The sequence below is a fragment of the Podarcis bocagei genome, assembly GCF_964188305.1.
Source record: "Podarcis bocagei genome assembly, chromosome: 9".
In the NCBI taxonomy this organism is placed as follows: Eukaryota; Metazoa; Chordata; class Lepidosauria; order Squamata; family Lacertidae; genus Podarcis; species Podarcis bocagei.
In genome coordinates, this window is record NC_138134.1 from 12,840,499 (window position 1) to 12,857,840 (window position 17,342).

At 41.9% G+C, this 17,342-nt stretch overlaps 1 protein-coding gene across 2 annotated transcripts in view; it reads left to right on the forward strand.

Annotated features, from left to right (window-relative positions):
* STIM2 (stromal interaction molecule 2) overlaps positions 1–17,342 on the forward strand; it is a 72,322-nt gene that overhangs the window by 35,498 nt on the left and 19,482 nt on the right. The window contains exons 1-2 of one of the 2 annotated variants that reach the window (XM_081207690.1): positions 5,882–6,006; positions 9,051–9,165. In XM_081207690.1, the coding sequence (XP_081063816.1) occupies positions 9,066–9,165 (100 nt within the window). In that variant the 5' untranslated portion in view covers positions 5,882–6,006; positions 9,051–9,065. Of the gene's footprint in view, positions 1–5,881; positions 6,007–9,050; positions 9,166–17,342 lie in introns of those variants that run through there. The other variant, XM_081207689.1, reaches the window with a different exon arrangement.

A 17,342-nucleotide genomic window follows, 5' to 3' on the forward strand; every position in this document is an offset into this window, starting at 1 on the left:
GAATGGCTGCACGCAAAGCCTCTGCAGGGCAGCGGGGTGCTGCGCTCCAAAGACTTCAGAGATCTTCAGCACTTCCCCCCACCACCAGCCCCACAAGCTCGGGTGAATGCACCTTGAACGCACCTTGTTTTAGAGGGGGAGAACAAGAAAAAAAAATTCCCCCTGTTCTCCTCCTCCTGTGGTCCGGTGCGTCCTATGGTCCGGTGTGTCCTATAGAGTGCAAAATACGGTGGTTAAACAGGTTGCCCAGTCAGGACCTAGGGGGGTGGAGTCAGTGGGACTATAAAACAAGTTCTGGGTGGAGTTCGTTGGGAGTTGTTGGTGGGTAGTTGGTTGGTTTTAGTGGGATGGCTGGTTGGGAAAGGCAGTTGGTAATAGAGAGACAGTTAGGGCAGGGGGTTCTTGAGTGTGGGGAGGTAGAAGAGATAGAGAGAGGAAAATAAGACTAAGAAAGTAAAGAGTAACCACGTTTGGAATGCCGTAAATGTTTGTGTCTGAAATAAAATACACTCTTCTTTATTAATTGAGAAGCTGACTGAGACTGAAGTGATTTTACCAGGGAGGACCTGGTTGGTGGCAGCGGATTAGTGGTGTACGGGTCAATAGTCCGTGAGATGACCTGGGGCTCCGTACGAACGCCACACCTCGGTTTAAGAACAGCCCTGTTTACGAACTATTCAGTAGTGTTCAAAAGTGGAAGTAGTGTTCTGGTTTGCGAACTTTTCTTCGGTCTACAAACGGAAGCCAAACGGTGGAAGGGCACTGGCGGCGGGAAGCCTCATTAGGGAAAGCGCACCTTGGTTTAAGAACAGCTTTGGTTTAAGATCAGACTTCTGGAACGGATTAAGTTCGTAAACCAAGGTACCACTGTACCAGTTCCTCGAAACTGCAGAAGGGAAGACTGCTCTTACGTTCATGTCCTGCTTGCTGTGGCCACAGACTAGATGGGGCATTGATCTGTTCCAGCAGGCTCTTCTAACTGGGTTTACTGAGCATTTGAGCAGCTTTTATAGGATAATAAAAACAAATCACAAATGGACATCCCTTATGTATGTGATTCAGCATCCCCCCACTTTTCCCATAGTTGATAGAAGGTATTTGGGGGAAAAATATGTCTGAGACTCTGGAAAGCTGTCTCCCAAGAAGAATCAACAATCTGACTCTATAAAGCGGGTTCATATACTGTACAGATTTCCATGCTGCATTCAATGTGTGAATATTAAGGAAAAACAGTTAATGCTTATTTCAATGAACTTACATTTATTGATCCAAATTGAGCTTGGAAATGGCCACATAGCAATTGATTTTTCTGGCAATAGTGCTCATTTGACAATACTACTCCAATTCAAGACAATTTTGTGTTATAGCTTTTATTTACGATTTTTTAAAAAAACCTAACACTATGTCATTACATATCAAATGAAGAGAGTCCGTTGGAAACATTTAGCAAAGCCTACATAGGAGTGTTGGAATGTTGTCCTCTAAAACATTGTTTTCAGCTTTCTTAACACTCCTATGTATGCTATATGGGGTTCTGCTTTGTCTATTTAATTTGTGCTTTTGTCTTAATGTTGCTAGATTTCTCCTACTTTCATGGAACATGGGTTGCAGATTAAAAATAAATAAATCCAAAGCAGCTTTCTATCGGTCATCCAACTAAAACAACTAAAAAGCACAAATTAAATTGACAAAGCAGAACCCCATACAGCATTAAAAATATATTAGTCATTCAACCTGGCTAACCCTGCCAAAGAGATGGGCAGAGCCCATTCCATTGATTTAGCTGAAAGGCTAGCTCTAGTTGGCTTCTCTCTGTGAACTATTTACATTTCATTATAAGTTTAAGAACTGTTGCCTAAGTTTGTTTTTTTCCTTTTCCTTCTCCATCTCTCTGCAGATGGAGAATGTCTTGATTTTAATCTGTGTATGCCACTTACCGTATTTTTCCATGTATAAGAGTAGGGTTGTTTCCTAAAAACTAATGTTGGCAATTAGGGGCGTCTAATACACGGATACATCTCCCCCATTTTCTTAAATCTGAGCCCTCAAAAATAGGGGGCGTCTTATACATGGGGTGTCTTATGCATGGAAAAATACGGTAAATTGTGTTTATTAATTATTAATAATAAAAGCAGAAAATTGTAAATAATTATTTAAAATGAAAAGTTTTAGGGTTATAGCCAATGCTAGTCCTACTCAGAGTAGACATATTGACAAGCCCCTCATTGGGGGCAAAGATTCCTGCATTGCTTGGGGTTGGACTGGATGACCCTCGTGTTCCCTTCCAACTCTACAACTTGATGCTTCTATTGTATTAATTAATATTAATGGGCACGACTAACTTAAGTCCCCCCCCCCCGTCTACTCTGAGTAGCACTTCGGTGGAAATATCCCTTAAACTGTCATCTTAAAAAGACAATATTTGTGCCTCACAGATCTGCTTGGGAAGTTATTCCACAGACAAGGTCCAACACTGGAAAGGTTGTCTTTTTGATGGCCACCCTTCTAACCACTAAAGCCTGGCCCACCTGGAGGGAGAATCCCTGAAGCAGATCTGAAAAATTGGGTATACACAACTACCTCTGTACCAAGCCATTTAGAACATTAAAGCTTCTTTAATTGTGCCTGGAGTAACATTGGAAGCCAGTGATAAGACTGGAAGACGGATGAGATATTTAGGCCGGCACGTTCTAGTTAATAATCTAGCTGCTATGTTCTGAAGCAGCTAAAGGTTTTCAGATAGTCTCCAAAGGCAACCTCCCCTACCACACTAGTAATCTAGTATGAATAAATGTATAAAACATATACCTGTCTAGGAAGCTCCTGGCTAGTAAATGTGCTCGCGTCACTGGATTTGAGCATCTAGTGAAAGTGCTAGATCGTATAGGAACCTGGAGATACACTGAGGCTTCCAACATGCTCTTTAAGGGTGAGTGCAACTCCATCCAGAACAGGTCAGATGTCATGTCCACAGCATCCTGATCTAGATTAAGCCTCAGTTTCTTCGACCAGGGCATTGTTCTTTCTTGGCACCTGTTCATCATTTCCACTGCCTTTCCTTGTTCAGATGAAAAGGAGAAATAGCATCCTAATGATCCCTTACTCCAAATATCAGAAAAATCTCACCCAGCAGCTCCACCAACATTTTCAATAGGATGGGGACTGGACTAGAAGCCTGGGGAACACATAGCAGTGAACTACTTTTTCCTCAGCTCCACTTTCTTGAATACACCCACCGGAGAAGAGTTAACATGAACATATTCATCCCAGAGAGGTGGTCTCGAAAGAAACCTTTCATACTGAGAAGCAGATGCACACCCCTGTCCTTATCTTTTTGCATGCCACCCACAGAATGACCAAGGTAGTTTCTGTGCCACATCTGAGCTGGAAGCCAGATTGAAATGGGTCCACGTAATCGGTATCATCTACAAATGCCTGGAATTGAACTGCTACCTTATTGCAACACAGGAGTTGTTGCGGTTGTCTAGATCCAAACTTCAGGGTTGTAGGCTATTTTAACACCTTGCATCTGAGGCAAACAGTGTTACCTGTAGAAAGGGGTTTTGAAAAGAATTTGTGGTGGTGTGTTGAGGGTTCTATTTGATCCACTCAAGTCTGTAGGGCGCCTGCTTTCAAAACTAGTCCCCTGGAAGTCCTTGTGCATTCTTTGGTGCATTTACCTCCACAGAGCAGGCTCTAAAATGAACTCTAGCTTGTGTTCAGGCAGTTCTGAGTTTTCCATTTGCAGTAAAGCCATCAATCCAATTGTTTCATGGATCGGAATGCCAACAAGCGGAATGAACACTGTCCAGTGGAAAGGGGAATTTAAATGTGATTGTTTCTGCAGACTGAATCACTTAAGCATTCTACAGATTGACCTGGACCACCTGCCATATCAACAGGAAATTGCATCAGAGATGTTAGGAAACCCATCTGTGTGAACTTGCCTGCCACTCGCTCTGTTATCCTTCAGGCAGTAGATGAAAACTGCTTTGTTATTCTAGGCTTAGAGTGGCATAAAATAACTATGCTGTTAATGAATTGTATAAGCTACTATTTAGGCTGATGCGGTTTGGAGCTTGATTTATTTTGTACTTGTGTTAGTCTTATGTAAAAGCTTCTTGGAGACTGCTGATTGTATGGTGGAATATGAATCTTTTCTTGTGAAAAAATTAATTCCCTGTGCATTTTGCCATTCTTAGAGCCTCCTAAGAAAAGTAGTAGGACTGCCTTTGGTATTGCGTTCTAGGACCATTGGAAATGTTTCAGGACTTAAAGCCAAAGCAACTTAATGTGCTAGTGAGAAACTACATATCACAAATACTGAGGATTTTAAAATTTAAAAAATGAGGCAAAGCTTCATTTGCAGGCTGGTTACATTTGTGAGGCATTCTACATTCAGCTTGATGTGTTTTAACTGACGATTGAAACTATCTCTTTGTCTCTTGGAAAGCCCATTTTAATAAATGGTTGCTGTTATTGCTGACTTGCCAGGTAGGCTGTTTTTTTTACGCCTTGGGACTACGATCCCAAAAGGTGCTTTTCTTTTGCAGCAACTAAATTGGCTAGAGTAAGAATTTGTAGATGCTGGTAGCAATATGTCAACATTCCTGTTTAGGAGTGTGATCCCAAATATTTCCAAGCAGCATTGAACACTTTGGTTTGCATTTTGAATTTGGGGGCTTTTGAGGATACCATTTCTTTTCTTTTCACAAAGACTACTTGCTAGAACAAGACCAGGCTTGCCAAATGAAAGTAAGAACATTTTACGTAAAAGGAAGTGTCCTTGATGGTTGTTTATGCTAGAAGTGATGAGCCTTGTTTTCAGAAAATCCAACTTCCCCAATCCTTTTTTTGTGGTTGAATGACTGTGAGTATTGTGAATGTTTGGCTGCATTCATTGTGTTTCCTAATACAGAGCAAAAGCATTTGGATATTTCCCCCACACTTATTGTGAAAGGCTGCTCAACATCACATCGGAGACTATTTCCACTGGCTCAGTTATGGAGGTTGCAGTCTAACACCGTCCAAATTGGTAGCAAAGATCAGTTTCTTTCCCCATTACATCTTTAAAACTAAAGAGTGTCTGATCTTTGCTACCAGTCTGGGCATGCAGAAAAAGGGAAGCTATCTGTATTTTTCCTTGCTGCTCTAATATACATGTTTCTAAACTTATGTCCTTGAGGTTCCTTGGAAAAAAACTGATTTTTTGGCTCCACCTATGAGGTGGTAGGGGGACTCTACCATTTTAGACTGTGGATGGGAAAATTAACTTTTAAACATTCCCATTATTTTTTTTAAAAAAGCTCTCTGCAGATAGTTGTTTTTTTTAATCACAGGGAGGTTTCAACCTGTTCCTATTACTAGTTTTCCACTTCCAAAGACTTGAATCTTGCTAAAGTACCAAACCAGGTTTGAAAATGATGTGATTTGGATCTCCAGGATTTTCTGGTGTAACTTGGGGTTCAGGTTTTTCAGCATTTTTAAAAACTTGCTTTGTATTCCTGCCTTAAAAGATTCAGTTAGGAAATGATTTTCCAGTTATAATGGCAGCATGTATGTTGCTTGTTCAGAGGCTAGAGATGAAAAAAAACAGCCCTAAATATTTGGAGCACATTAGCTGCACTGCTAAAATTGATACATACTTTGCAAGTCTATTCTTGTTCTCGTGAGACTTACTGGCAACTTTAGATTTTAGAAGAATGCAAGCCTTCAGAGGTTCCAATAAAAAATACCAGAGGCAGGAAGAATATAATGTTTCCCATGCCGAGGTGTGCCGGGTTCCATTCAACATGGGGGGGAGAGATGTGTGTGCATGTGACATCACGTGTGCAGTGTGCGCGCGACATCATGTGTGCAGCATTTGTGATGTCAGACGGTGGGAGGAGGCCCGATGGAACCCTGCATGCCTTCTGATGGGCTCAATGGGGCCTGCCGAGGCTGCAGTCAAAGCAGTTTCCCAGGGTGTGGCTGCTGTGTTATGCTGACAGTTTCTAGGAGCCACAGGTGAGAGTTTAGTGCCGGGTGGGGACCAAAGGTGGACAGACTACCCCAGAAGGAGCATGATGTGTTCCTCACCAGAAGTACTACCCTCTCCCCTAACACCCAATACGCTTCTATAAGGACGCAGGTGGCGCTGTGGTCTAAACTACTGAGCCTCTTGGGCTTGCCAGTCAGAAGGTCGGTGGTTCGAATCCCCACAACGGAGTGAGCTCCCGTTGCTCTGTCCCAGCTACTGCCAACCTAGCAGTTGGAAAGCACGCCAGTGCAAATAGATAAATAGGTACTGCTGGGGTGCGAAGGTAAACAGCATTTCCGTGCGCTCTGGTTTCCGTCACAGTATCCCGTTGTGCCAGAAACCGTTTAGTCATGCTGGCAACATGACCTGGAAAGCTGTCTGTGGACAAATGTTGGCTCCCTCGGCCTGAAAGCGAGATGAGCGCTGCAACCCCATGGTCTCCTTTGACTGGACTTAACCCTTCAGGGGTCCTTTATCCTTTATCTTTACCTTACACTTCTATATAAGGTTATATTCATTCATTCTTAGCTGAAATCATATATGTCTTTTTTAAAATCAGTTCATTCGATAGAGTATAATGAATACTATCCATATATGTAAATCAAATAACTCATAGAGGATATTCATCCCTTTCTTTAAAATCTAAGAAATGGTCTGCTTCTTTGCCAAATCTGGTCACTAATGTTTCTTTCAATTTAAGTCAGTCCAATGTGTTTTAAGTACAGTGGTGCCCCGCAAGACGAAATTAATTCGTTCCGCAATTTTTGCCATCTAACGAATTTTTCTTCTTGCGAAGCACGGTTTAAACAGTTTAACAAAGTCGCAAGACATTTTCGTCTTGCGAAGCAAGCCCACAGGGGAATTCGTCTTGCGAGGCAAATCGCGAATGAAAAAACCTTTCGTCTAGCGAGTTTTTTGTCTTGCGAGGCATTCGTCTTGCGGGGCACCACTGTAAGTTCAAAACTCACTCTATGTAGTCCAAGGTGATGAAATTTCTAACTCTATCTAGTTCAGTCACAGCCAGTGCATGCCCCAAATGCTTATATAGTCTCTCAAGATCATTTAGATATGTTTAGTTTAATTGATTCAGTTTGATAGTTCCTGTGTTTAGTGACAATTTTATCGGTGTACACTGTACAGTTTTGGCCTGGGGAAAAACAGAAGTTAGGTTGCACAGCAGTAATGCTTGCAAGGAGTAATGTCAAATATGTTTCCCAAATAAGCTGTCAAATAGTAATCTTATTTCTATCAAGGTCAAGGCTACTTAAAGAGTTAAATGTCCATATCTACATCACAATCTCAGTTGGTAAGCTTTACTTAATGCTTCCGTTTCAACAGAACTGTAATCCATTGTTTTAGGCAGTCTCCACATCCCTGACAGGTTTTATGTGTTTACTTAAACAGGTTTTAAACTCTCTTCTTTCATGCAGCCAAAGACCTTTCCTTCAGTGTCTCAAATGCTGCTGCAGCAGCAGCCTTTCCTTGCAGCCTCTCTGTTTGCCAAAGCGGCTTGCCAAAGTAGCAAGCCCTTCTAAATGTATTCCTCTGACAGTGCTGCACCCCAGCAGCTTCCCATACTTTTAAAGGCAGCCCACTAGATCCCAGATGAAGGAGCTCTAGGGAGAAATAACAGCTCCTTCTCTCCTGTGCCAGGGAGAGTTGCATCCTCCTTTCAGAGGCAAAGGAGAGCAGCACAGCTTCCACAAGGGGTTGGGGGATCAATGTTGTTAATGCAGCCTCCCTCCCACTCTCAGGGTCAGCCCACATCCTTCTAGGTCCCTCTCTGGTTTCAGATTTGTGCTGTCAATAACTTGCTGTACTGTGCTTGCACACACATGATGATGATGATGATGATGATGATAATAGTTATACCCCGCCCATCTGGCTGGGTTTCCCCAGCCACTCTAGGCGGCTTCCAACAGAATATAAAAATAAAATAGTCTATTAAACATTAAAAACTTCCCTAAACAGGGCAGCCTTCAGATGTCTTCTAAAAGTCTGGTAGTTGTTTTTCTCTTTGACAACTGGTGGGAGGGCGTTCCACATGGCGGGTGCCACTACCGAGAAGGCCCTCTGACTGGTTCCCTGTGTAATAAACAAAAATATGCCCTTATTCCCTTATGGGGGACACTAGAACCCTTGTAGAGTCCTTTGTAGGTTCTCCGTCGGTCGAAGAAAATAACAGAGGCCAACCAGAGAATATTGAGAATTGAGTCCAGTACCAAAGCAAACAAAGCCCAATTTAAAAGTTTATATAAACATAATCTAGTCCATTGCTGTATTATTATTATTATTATTATTATTATTATTATTATTATTATTAGAATTCATATACCGCCCTATACCTGGAGGTCTCAGGACGGTTCTCAGAATAAGAAGCATTCATATGGGAGTCCCTTTTCATTTTCAGTTTGAAACTCTGACCTGCATCAATTGGGTAATGCAAATCAGCATTTAAAAGTAACTTGAAATACCAAGTTACTGAAGAAGTGTGCATGCACACGAAAGCTCATACCAATAACAAACTTAGTTGGTCTCTAAGGTGCTACTGGAAGGGATTTTTTTATTTTGAAATACCAAGCGACAAAAATACTAGGATAAGCAGTATAATGATTTGGTTGAAGCAACAGTTCTGATCAAAGGTTGAACCTGTGTGCGACCATAAAGGTATGACCATAAAGCTATGAGGAAAGGATTTGATTCTATTACTATTTTTAAAAACAACATTTCAAAAGCACTTAATTCTACAGTGCTAGTGCAATGCAAGTCGCTCCACATTTTTCAGGAGTACAGATGTGGATATTCTGCCTGTACTGTATTGAACTGTACTGAAACCATTGCGTTCTCTGAATTACAATGAGCATCTAATGACAAATGAAGGATTGAGAATTGTGAATGGAAGTAAGGGGAAATTGGTGATGAAGTACCAAGTGGATTTTTTTTAAGTACCGCCAATTTGGGGGTTTGTAACCCACCACTGTTAGTGTCTTAGCTGCAAGAACTCTCTGACCTAACTTTCTTTCTTTTCCAGTTTATCAGAGAAGATATGAAATATAAAGACGCTTCTAATAAGCACAACCATCTACACCGGGAAGACAAACACATCACCGTTGAAGATCTGTGGAAACGCTGGAAAACATCTGAAGGTAAGATACTGAAAGCTGTACTGGTCCCTTTCCTGCAGTCTTTACTGCTCTCATTAGTGAACACAACAGACCATATTTAATTACTGTCTTGACCTAGGACTGGAAGCCATGGGGAGAAGGGACCTGCAGGCAAAGGTCATGAGCTCAGTTATTGGCAGCTTGTCATAGCAGGGTATTCTAGGCAATTTGGAGTCAGCAGGAGGTTGCAGAAAGGTCTGGTTTTGGAGAGGCAAGCCAGAGCTAACAAGGAGCTGAGTCAATGTGGTCTGTGGAGCAATAAAAAACAACAACAGATAGCATTTATATAGCAGGTTGTAATGTGTAAAGCTCTTTGGGAATCCTTACAACAACTGTGCAAGGTATGACAGTGTTGCTGTTCTCGTATTGCAGACGAAAGGCTAAGTGAAATCTTCGTACATAATGAGATCAAAAATTTTGCTAGATTTCAGTCTTGGAATACTTTGGTTCACAGTTCATTCTAAGTCATTATGCTATATCAGCTCTCATCAGCAACTCTGCTCTACTGCTTGAAAGGTGGTGATGTTAAAAGTTGTGGTTTGTTGTGTGCCTACTTGCAGAAATTCGTGTAAAGATTTAGCACATTGTATAGTACATTTTGCTGTGGGTTTTTTTTTTGTAAGGATGGTTTTGCACTATTTTATTTAAGTAGGATTTTGAGTCTTTGAACATCAGACCCCTCTTATGCTTAGTTAAGGAAGTTTTTCTTACAGTCAATCCTCATTTTGCGCAGGGGTTACATTCCAGACCCCGTGTTAAGCGTTCTGCCCCTCTCCTGTTTTGCCCCTTTAGTGACGTTTTAGGGTCATTTACAGGTTCGGCGCCATGTGTGCGCGTGCAATTTTGCGTCAGTTGGTCATTCCCTGTATTGCTGTTTGTTTGTTTATATATTTTTATTAATATGTATATATAAATACATGCATTGTCTCTTTTTTCAAGTTGTGTTTTCTAGAGATCAGTTTCATTTGTTGTGAAACATTAGTGTTGCATGCAATATTAGGTTGGGGAGAAAAGAGGGGGAAGGGGGAATGGTGAGTGGGGTGGAGTAGTAATGCTTCTATTCTTCTGAGTGTATGTGTGGGGTTTTGTGTCAGCGTCACTTGTACGGGTTCTCTTGCTATTTGCTTGTTGTATTTCCTTGGTGGTAAGAGAGGTTGGGGGTGGTCTAGGGAGTGGTTGGCTGTAGTGAGATTTGTTTATGTGTGTACATATTTGGATCAGGTTAGCCAGATTGATTTGTAGCTGTGAACAGATTCTTCTTGTTATCTTGTTGGACTATGTATGTCCCCATTCTTCTATTTGTCCCCGTGTCAGTTTCAGTTTATTGGTTGGTTTTTCTATTAAGGCTTTTCTATTGGTCCATGTTTACTCCTGACATGTCTCTCCAATGTCTGGCTATGATGCTTCTGGCTGCTGAGGGTAGGTGGGTTATGAGCTCATTGTAATGTGAGTGAGCATTATTATCTTGGAAGATGTTCAGTAGGGCCAGCTGTGCGGTGACTTCTAATACTTGCTTAGTTATTTTGCATATTTCTTGTATGGCTGATGTCCAAAAGAGTTGGATTTTGGGACATTCCCACCACATGTGGAAATATGTGCCTGTGGAGGTGCCGCCTCTCCAACATTTTGGTGAGGCTCCTGTGTGTATCAGCGCTGGTTTCCATGATACAAATGAGTTTCAGGGTGAGTTCTTTTCTTTTATCTGAGATGGATTTAAAGGGAAGTTTAGACCACATTCTAGTCCATTGGGTGGCGTTAATCTCATAGCCTATGTCGTCCTCCCATTGTATTTTTATTACATCGAGGGGGTTTGTGGTATTTTGGAGCACTATTTTGAATATTGTGGATACTATCCGCTTGCCGTGTTAGGAGGAGCTTTTCAAAGGTTGTCAAGGGCCTAGTTGCTGCTGATTTTACTACTGGATTGTTTAAGAAGGCATGTAATTGGTGGTGTGTTAGCCAGGGCATTTTGGGTGCCCCCTAGTTTGTCTTGTATTTCTTGTGTCGATGTGGGTTTGTTATTTTTGTAGAGGTCTGCTAGGTGGTATAAGCCTTTGGCTTGCCAGGTTTTTATTTGGGAGTTTTGTGCTGCATGGTGGAATAATGGGTGGTAAGCCAGGGAAATTAGTGGAGATGGAGTTGGAGACGTTTTACCTGCTTCTTCCTTCCATGCTTTAAGTATGGTTTGTGTGAACCTGTTTAGTGTGGGGATTTTCCTTAGGTTGTTTGGGAAGAATGGGTATGCTGTGGTGGAGGTATTTTTGACGATGTCTGTCTCCAAGTGTGCCCAATGTTTTGTCTAGTCTTCTAAAATGTATGGGATTATGTGGTGCACTTGGTTGACAATGTACAGTGGTGCCTCGCAAGACGAAAAGAATCCGTTCTATGATTCTCTTCGTCTAGCGGTTTTTTCGTCTTGCGAAGCAAGCCCATTGAAGGATTAGCGCTATTAGCGGCTTTTAGCAGCTTATCTGCTGATTGGATCAGCTGATAAGCAGCTTAGCGGCTTAGAAAAGGGGGGGGAGGAAAAAAACCCAGCAGGAACTCGCAAGACATTGTCGTCTTGCGAAGCAAGCCCATAGGAAATTCGTTTTGCGAAGCACCTCCAAAACGGAAAACTCTTTCGTCTAGCGAGTTTTCCGTCTTGCGAGGCATTCGTGTTGCGGGGCACCACTGTAGTATAGTTCTATGTTGGGAATTCCCCACCCTCCTACTGAGGAGGGGAGGTGTAGGTATTTGGCGTTTATTCTTGGATTTTTCTGTGATAAATGAGTGTAATTTTTTCTGCCATCTGCGGAGTTGGGTTGGGGGAATCCAGATTGGAAGAGTTTTGAATAGATAGGTTAATTTTGGGAGGGTGAGCATTTTGGTCATAACCATTTTGTCTTAGAGGGTGACGTTGGTGTTGTTCCATTTCCTCAAGTCTTCTACCTGAAAGAATGTATTTCCCGACCCACTTCTACCTGAAAGAACGCATTTTCTGACTGACTTTGTTTCATAAACTATTTTTGTTTAATAAAACTTTTCTTGCTTGTTTGAATATTTTTTTCCAGAGACTAATCATTAGGTTTTGTCTCACACAAGTCCCCCACTAGATAATCCATGGTAAGTTGTAGAAATTATTGTAATTGGTGTACCATGAATATGATGCATAGTACATCTCTACCACATTGTAAACAAACAGTTTTATTGCTTATTATTTTATTTTATTTACTTTGGTTTTCTAAATGAGATCTTCTTGTTCCTTGAACATTCCAAAGTCATTTGCAACCAGATGGACTTAATTAACCTCTGGTTTAACTTTCAGGTATTAATCTGCAAACTGGAGCTGTAAACAAGTTCCCCTGGGGTGCTAAAAGCATGTCAGCCTTCTATTATGAATCTAATTGGACAGCTATATTTGCATAAATTCAATATTCTAGTTTGCAAAACAGGTCTGCATTTTGCTTTAGGCCATGCAAAAATAGGATGGTGGAAAAGAAAACATAATTTTTAACTCTCTTGCCCTGTAATGTATGTTTGTCCTTAATGGCAACTTTAATTTGGTATTTTGTTCTAATTAAAATTGTGGCTTGCTTTGCTTTCCCAACCATTTGGTTAACTGCTGCAGGTTAAGCAAGTTATTGGCATGGAATTAAATGGATTTAAGATGCTCGTGTAAAGGATGGTGTCAATAACATCAACTTCCTTGAGCTTGCTTGAAAGGTATTTGTTTGTCAGAGTCACAGGCCATAAATAGTACCGATCATGGCCAATTAAGCACCAAAGTAAGCCCTACCCAGAAATACTTCATCATGAGGTGTCTGTTCTTTGATTAGGTTATGCCAAGGCATCAATTTAAGATTCTTTTTTTAAAAATAATGAAATTGTGAGACCATTCCATTGCAAATTATTCATAAGTTGTTGTTGTTGTTGCTGCTGCTGCTGTTGTTGTTATTAAAATTTATATACTGCCCTATACCCGTAGGTCTCAGGACAGTTCACAAGATAAAATCAGAATATAAAACCACAAAATACATAATCAAAACAAAAACAACCCATTAACACATTTTGAATTTTTAAAAGGACCTAGGATGTCAGTCAACCAAAGACCTGGTTAAAGTTGCCAGTGCAGTCAGACCAGGATCGGTGTAATGTGCTCAAACGGTCTTGCTCCGGTGAGCAACCTGGCCGCTGAATTCTGCACCAGCTGAAGTTTCCGAACCGTTTCAGAGGCAGCCCTACATATAACGCATTGCAGTAATCTAACCTTGAGGTTATCAGAGTATAGACAACAGTAGTTAGGCTGTCCAGATAGGGGCGTAGCTGGGTCACCAGCTGAAGTTGATGGAAGGGACACTGGGCCACTGAGGCCACCTAAGTCTCAGGTGACACCAAAGGATCCAGTAGTACCCCCAAGCTACAAACCTGCTCCTTCAGAGGAAGTGGAACTCCATCAAGAGCAGGCGATCACCCACCCATCTGGTCTAGGGAACCACCTACTAAAAGTCCCTCAATCTTATCTGGACTGAGTTTCAGTTTGTTGGCTCTCATCCAGTCCATTATTGAGACAAGACACTGGTCCAGCACTTCCACTGCCTCACCTGCACATGTAAAGGAGAAATAGAGCTGGGTATCATCAGCATACTGCTGATCACGTACTCCAAACCACCCAGCAGTTTCATGTAGATGTTGACCAACATAGAGGATAGTATCAAACCCTGCGGACCCCACATTGAAGGCTTCACGGGGCTGAAAAGCACTCCCCAAACAACACCCTCTGGGAACAACCATCCAAGTAGGACTGGAACCATCACAAAGCAGTGTCAACCACTCCTAGTTCAAACAGCCCTCCAGAAGGATACCTTGGTTGATGGTATCGAAAGCTGTTTATCTTGTTAAAGCATTTAGCTGTTCTGGTCATTCTTCTATAATTACAGCTGTGTTTTATGTGCTATGTTTGTGTCCTGTCTTTTGTGCAAGAAACATAAAGAAAGGATGATCTCCAGGTGCCCAAGGAAAAAATAAGTTGCCACAGTGTACAGGTGCCAGGCTGAAATCTATTGTTCAGAAGTGTCGCTGAGGAAGAACTTTGTTCAGAATGTGTTGGGCTCAGTTAAAAATGAAAAATTATTGTGCACCTGGATGTACCCCTCCTTCCTTTCCCCTGTTGCTAGCACCTTCCTGATTTTCTTCATCATTTTAGCAGTGCAGCAACTCTTGAGTTAGGCTGAAGGAGATTTGTCCAATATCTGCTGAGCTATGTAGCAGAATGGTAATTTGAGGTTGCAGTTTTTTCTGCAGACTTTACAATGAAAGAGGCAGCCTACACACCATCAAATGAACTAGAAATATAGGGCCAGATTTAACTAACCCATTCTACTGTGTTTTTACACCCCTTTCATAAATCTATAGCTCTTGATTTTTGACTTTATCACCGAAAGCTCCTTGTACTGAATAAATACGTTTTTTATTGTTAATATCTGTCATTTTTCTCATTTGTATGTTCTGTTTTATTCTTTAATAAAAATAAAATAAAACTATAAAAGGGAACAAAAGAAATACACAGCAAGATTCAACTAACCTGTTCTGTTGGTGGGTGCCAGCACAAGGTCTCTTGCTGGGGCAGTGGTTCTTCCCTCACCCCCCGCCAAGTCCTCTCTGGTGGGTTGGGAGAGCCCAAGTGGACAAAGGAGAGGGGAGATCAGTTGGACAAGCAAAAATGCTTGAGCTGACAGAACAGTTTTTCTTAGCAGTGAATTGAGTTCCACCCATAGCTTTGATCGCCACATCTTGCAAACTGTGTGTTCATAAATTAGTGTTCCTTCTCCTTTCTTTAAAACAGGTACATTTTTTTACATGTGCTACTATGTTTCCATTTATACAGGTGCATATGCATAAATCCCCCCCCTTAATACCCCAAATAATAAATGGTTCAAAAATGCTTTTCGTTTGAAAGTACAGTCATACCTCGCGTTACAGACACTTTGGATTGCGCGATTTTGGGTTGCGCATCGCGCCGAACCCAGAAGTACCAAAACGGGTTGCTTCTGGGTTTTGGCGCATGTGCAGAAGCGCTAAATTGTGCATTGCGCATGCACAGAAACACTGAATTGCAACCCGCGCTCGTGCGCACACATGGCGCTGCGGGTTGCGAACGTGCTTCTCGCACGGATCATGTTCGCAACCCGAGCGTCCATTGTATTACTGCTGGTGTTTGCATGTCAGAAGTAGGGAACCTTGGGCCAAGGGGCCAAAGGTAACACTCCAACCCTCTATATTTGGCTCTCAGGATTATCCCCAGGTCACTCTTCCATGCCCTCCTTGCATGCATTTTCCTTGCTGGAATATGCTCCTGAAGTGTGATAATGCTTCTTGCTTGCATGGGTGGAAGAGGAAGAGACGTGTAGAAATGTCTGCTGTTTTTCATGGCTGGAATGTAGCCTAGTGTACAAACATGAGTCTCATCTGCCTACTTTTGTCTCTGGCCCCACTTACCACTGGCATGTGACCCTTAGAAAGCAGCCCAGTAGGGATTGTGGCCCTTTTCACTCAGAAAGGTTCCCCACTCCGGTCATATATCTTGATGCTAACATATAAAGCCTGTGATAATTCCTGTTTCTGTGTGAGCACATTGGGGAGGGGGGTGGCATTCAGAGTAAATACTCTTGCTTTCTTGTCCTTGATCAAAGGCATAATGCTCATCTGTACTACTTTGTATGTGTTATAACACAAAAAGCAGGATAGGAGCAAATTGCTCAAATCCAAAGCAGAACAAATTCTAGTGTCTCATCAAGAAAGGAATGAGGACTAACCACTGAGCCTCTTGGGCTTGCTGTTCAGAAGGTTGGCGGTTCAAATCCCCGCGACAGCCTGACCTCCCATTGGTTTGTCCCAGCTCCTGCCAACCTAGCAGTTCGAAAGCACACCAGTGCAAGTAGATAAATAAGTACCGTTGCGGCGGGAAGGTAAACAGCATTTCCGTGCGCTCAGGTTTCCATAGTGGTGTCCTGCTGCGCCAGAAGTGGTTTAGTCATGCTGGCCACATGACCCATGACAAACACTGGCTCCCTTGGCCTGAAAGCGAGATGAGCGCTGCTATCCCATAGTTGCCTTTGACTGGACTTAACCCTCCAGGGGTTCTTTACCTTTACCTTTAACAAGTTGTCAGGGTGCCTCAGGTAGTGAGAAAATGCTCTGCTATTGAATGGTTAATCTGCATGACTTGGGAGTTAGCCTTCTGGCACAGTAATTCATTCAGTTGAAATTGCATATGTGCAAAGAACAGGACTAATAGTGGAGAAACAGACCAACACAAATGTGGCGTGGGTAGCATGTGACCATCTTCAAATAATGTTTCTAAGGCACTGTGCACAGCAGATGTTCTTCCAGCAACTGGGAACAAGTTGCATACCATCTAGAAATGTTATGGTTGCATTGCACATTCTTCATTATTGGCAGCCACGGGTTTTGAATAGCTAGACAGTGGAAATGAATGCAAACCAAGCACTACTGGGGATGCAATATGTAACCTCAAATTCCTTTTCAAATAAGCCAATGCAGGAGTTCCAGATCCCCTTTCTTGGAAGCGCATGCTTGCAATGTTAAATTGTTGGTTGAATGCGAGTTTAGAGTAAACGTCACTGTTGCTTCATTATGTAACATCTTGGCACCAGTTTGAGCAGAGATGGACAACTTGGCCCCTTTACTAATGCTGAAAGGAGAACTGCCTAAGGCAAATTTAAGTTTCTCTTAAATTACTGCTAACTGTAAATAGCTGTTATTTATTCAATATAGCTAGTAACCGTGATTGCTTTTCTGCGCACAGCTATTAAATTGGGGAGGGGGGGGAAGAGGTCCTAAGCTTGCTGTTCCTATTTTGAGTTTCTTTCCTATTTTGAGTTTCACAGTAAATCTAGAGTTTTTGGAATTGCTTTAGATGTGAAGTTTCAGGTATAAACTGCAAACTTAGAAAAGTGGAGCGAAGTGGTACTAAAGGAAGACAATGATACTTATAAGGTTTTTTAAAAAATTAAATTAAAGCCTGCTTCATGTGAAATGTAATTAGCCTAACATAAATGTTCTTGTTGCTGATTATTAATATGTGTTAGAGCCTCTTTCAAAGAAACCAAGTGGCACTCTGGAAAAGAAGGGGGAGAGTGAGGAACTAGGGAGATTAT